This window comes from Tupaia chinensis, unplaced genomic scaffold (assembly GCF_000334495.1).
Source record: "Tupaia chinensis unplaced genomic scaffold, TupChi_1.0 Scaffold000176_1, whole genome shotgun sequence".
NCBI classification, from domain to species: Eukaryota; Metazoa; Chordata; class Mammalia; order Scandentia; family Tupaiidae; genus Tupaia; species Tupaia belangeri.
This window is the reverse complement of record NW_006159651.1, coordinates 711195-714515: the sequence shown is the minus strand read 5'-3', so window position 1 is coordinate 714515 and position 3321 is coordinate 711195. Positions and strand designations below refer to the sequence as shown.

Here is a 3321-nt window from a genome sequence, read left to right as displayed (position 1 = left end):
AACAGAGACAGAGAGACAGAAAGCAAGAAACCACCCTCAGGGGGGATGGCCACACCACAATCCCTTCTCCTCCGTTCTCCTCTCGGGATCTTGGGCATGCACGCACACCTGACATGAGTTTCAAGCTGCCAGGTCCAGGCCTCAAACTGTGGTCAGCCATGTGGGAGTCCAGTGGCATAACCATTATGTCATCTGCTGGTCCCCCAGACTTGAACCGCAGAATCATGTGATGATCCAGCTGCCTTAAACCACAACCACCAGCTGGCTTTAGATTAAATGTGTTTAAAAGCCAACTCAAGGACGGGCAGATGGCATAATGGTTACATTGCTGGACTCCCACATAGTCAACCGCAGTTCAAGTCCTGGACCTAGAAGCTTAAAACTCACGCCAGCGCATGTATGTGTGTGCCCCAAATCCCTTGAAGAATGGACAGGGATTGCATGGCCTTCCCCCCAGGGGGTGATTGTTGCTTTCTGTCTCCTTGGCGAGTGCATGCGCCCTGTAACAAAAATCTCTCTAAACAAAACAAAATAAAACGCCAGCTCTGGGACCAGCAGATGGTGTAGCAGTCATGTTGCTGGAGTCCTGCATGGCCAAACCGGTTTGAGTCCTGGACATGGTGGTTTGAAAATACATGCCCAAGATTCCAGGAGCAGACTGGAGGAGAATGGATTGCAGCGTGGCCATACCCCTGAGGGGTAATGTCTCACTTTGCCTCTCATTGTCTGTTTTTCTCTCCATCCCCTGCAAGTTCATGTGCCCTAAGGTTAATAAAAACCTCTAAAAGAAAAAAAAAAAAAAGCCAACTCAGTGCTTGAGTTAGCTCATGCTTTTTTTTTTTTTTTTTGAGAGGTTTTTGCTATAGGGCGCGTGCGCTCGCCAGACAGACAGAGAGAGACAGAGACAGAAAGCAGGAAATCACCCCCCGGGGGGATGGCCACGCTGCAATCCCTTCTCCTCCATTCTCCTCTTGGGATCTTGGGCACGCACGCACATGCGCCCGGCGTGAGTTTTAAGCCAACGGGTCCAGGACTCGAACCGCGGTCGACTACGTGGGAGTCCAGCGACATAGCCATTACGCTAACTGCTGGTCCCCTATTTTTTTTTTTTAATTTAAAAACAAATTTTATCGTTTTTTTCTTTCGGAGAGGTTTTTGCTATAGGGTGCATATGCTTGCCAGAGAGTCAGAAAGCGAGAAATCACCCTCCCTGCCCCCCCATGGTCATGCTGCAATCCCTTCTCTTCCATTCTCCTCTTAGGATCTTGGGCACAGGTCAAGATTTTGGGTCTGGGACTCAAACTGCGGTCAACTGCATGGGAGTCCAGCAACATGGCCATTATGCCAACTGCTGGTCCCATTATTGATCTATTTTTAATTTCACTTATTTATTTTCATTTGCCCACAGAGGGACAGAGTGAGAGAGAGCGGTGAGAAAGCAAGTTGCCAGGTCCGGGACTCGAAGCATAGTTGGCCACGTGGGAGTCCAGTGCCCCTTACCACCGTGCCACCTGCAGGCCCCATGCTATTTCTTTCCTTTTCTCTCTTTTTTTTTTTTTTTTTTTTTTGGGGGAAACCTTTGCTATGGGGGTCCCTGGAGAGAAAGAGACAAAGACAGAGAGACAGAAAGCAAGAAATCACCCCCTGGGGGGCATGGCTGCACCACAACCCCTTCTCTTCCACTCTTCTCTCGGGATTCTGGGCACGCACACACATGCACCTAGCATGTTTCAAGCCACCAGGTCTAGGACTTGAACCATGGCCGACCATGTGGGAGTCTGGTGACGTAACCATTATGCCATTTGCTGGCCTCAGCTCTTGCTGTTTCTACCACGCCAAAGTTTTCCAAACTTAAGTATAACATGTCCAGAAGAACGAACAAAACTATTCAACCAACTATTTTTATTGAAGTAAAATCCATCCAACATGAGACAACTTAGAGAGCAGCACTGAGAACATCCAGTCTGTACAACCCGCCTCTATTTACAATCGTTCTAGGGCATTTTCATCACCCGCAAATAAAACCCCTCGCTCAGTAAGCGCTCACTCCCCACTTTTCTCTTGCTCCAAGCCTCTGGTAATCACCACTCTGCTCTTGGGCTCGACGGATTTACCCATTCTGGATATCTCCTATCAGGGGGGTCCTACGACGTGCGTCCCTGCGTTTGGCTTCCCCTCGGCCTGTGTTTCTGAGCTTCGGTGGCTCACCCCTGGTTATGGTTCGCCACATCATCTCTCTTTCCGGTTGAGTAATGTTCTACTGTATGGATACAGCACATAAGTTACTCATTCATCCACTCGAGAGTATTTGTGTTGTTTCCAGCTTACGGTTATTGCGAAAAGTGCTGAGATGGACATTTGTGTACACGTGTGTGTCTGAACGCTTGCCTTCCATTTTCTGGGCACACACTGAGAACTGCCGGGTCACACGACAGTTCTGTACTGAACGTAAGGAACCACGAACTGCTCACCGCAGAGGCAGAGCCACTTGACAGTCCCACAGCAATATATAAGGCTCTACTTTCTCCACGTCCTTGTCATCAAGCAAAGCTCAAATTCTGAATTTAAAAAATGATATCTAATTTGCCCTAAATAGAAGATAATGCTAAATTAATATAAGTCCATAACTTTTTTCTTTTAATTTCTCTTGGGACCCAGACATTAAAAAAACAAAAATCCACTGTAGCATAAGGCACAGAGTGAGTATTTATTTATCACAGAGGTCAAGCCTAAGTTCCATCTTGTAAATACTGGAAGAGCAGGCCAGAAGAGCAGAGAGACTTGCTCCAAGTCACAGCTAAAGGACTCTTCTAACCAGGTGAGGCCAGAACACAGGAAAATATTTTAGAAGCATTCATAACTCCACCCTCAAATCTACTCTCTCCAATGTTCCTTGAAGTTCCTGACACCAAAGTTATTTCCAGTATCTTTTGAGAACGAGTAGGAGCCCCAGTAAGAACAGAGGAAGAGAGATGGTGGCAAACAGGAGACAAGACACCCTGTGTGCCATGGAGCAATGACGTCGATCTGGCTAAAGAGCAGCCAGTTATCTGCTATCTGAGCGTGGGGTCCGCTGACATTAAGAGGGCATTTTAGAAGATCTGTGGCTCCCAATTTCCCTATCTTTTGGTTTACCCAGAAATCTTTCCAGTCTCACCCACATTCCAATCCTTTCTAAAGCCCTGAGTTCTTTCTCCCAAATCGTTTCTATTACTTTATTTCCTGGTCTGGGAGGGAAACAGGTCATGGGATTTTCAGGTAGAGGGCATTTCCACATTGGAGAGGGTGAAGGCCTCCGGCCTGGCTTCCTGCCTCAGCACT

The 3321-nt window shown here is 47.5% G+C and overlaps 1 protein-coding gene across 1 annotated transcript in view; it reads right to left on the bottom strand.

Annotated features, from left to right (window-relative positions):
• The window catches only part of NRM (nurim), a 28638-nt gene extending 26280 nt beyond the window's left edge, over positions 1-2358 (bottom strand). Inside the window, exon 1 of the mRNA XM_014586962.2 lies at positions 2329-2358. Coding sequence (XP_014442448.1) covers positions 2329-2358 — 30 coding nt within the window. The remainder of the gene's footprint in view (positions 1-2328) is intronic.
• Positions 2359-3321: the final 963 nt, after the last annotated feature.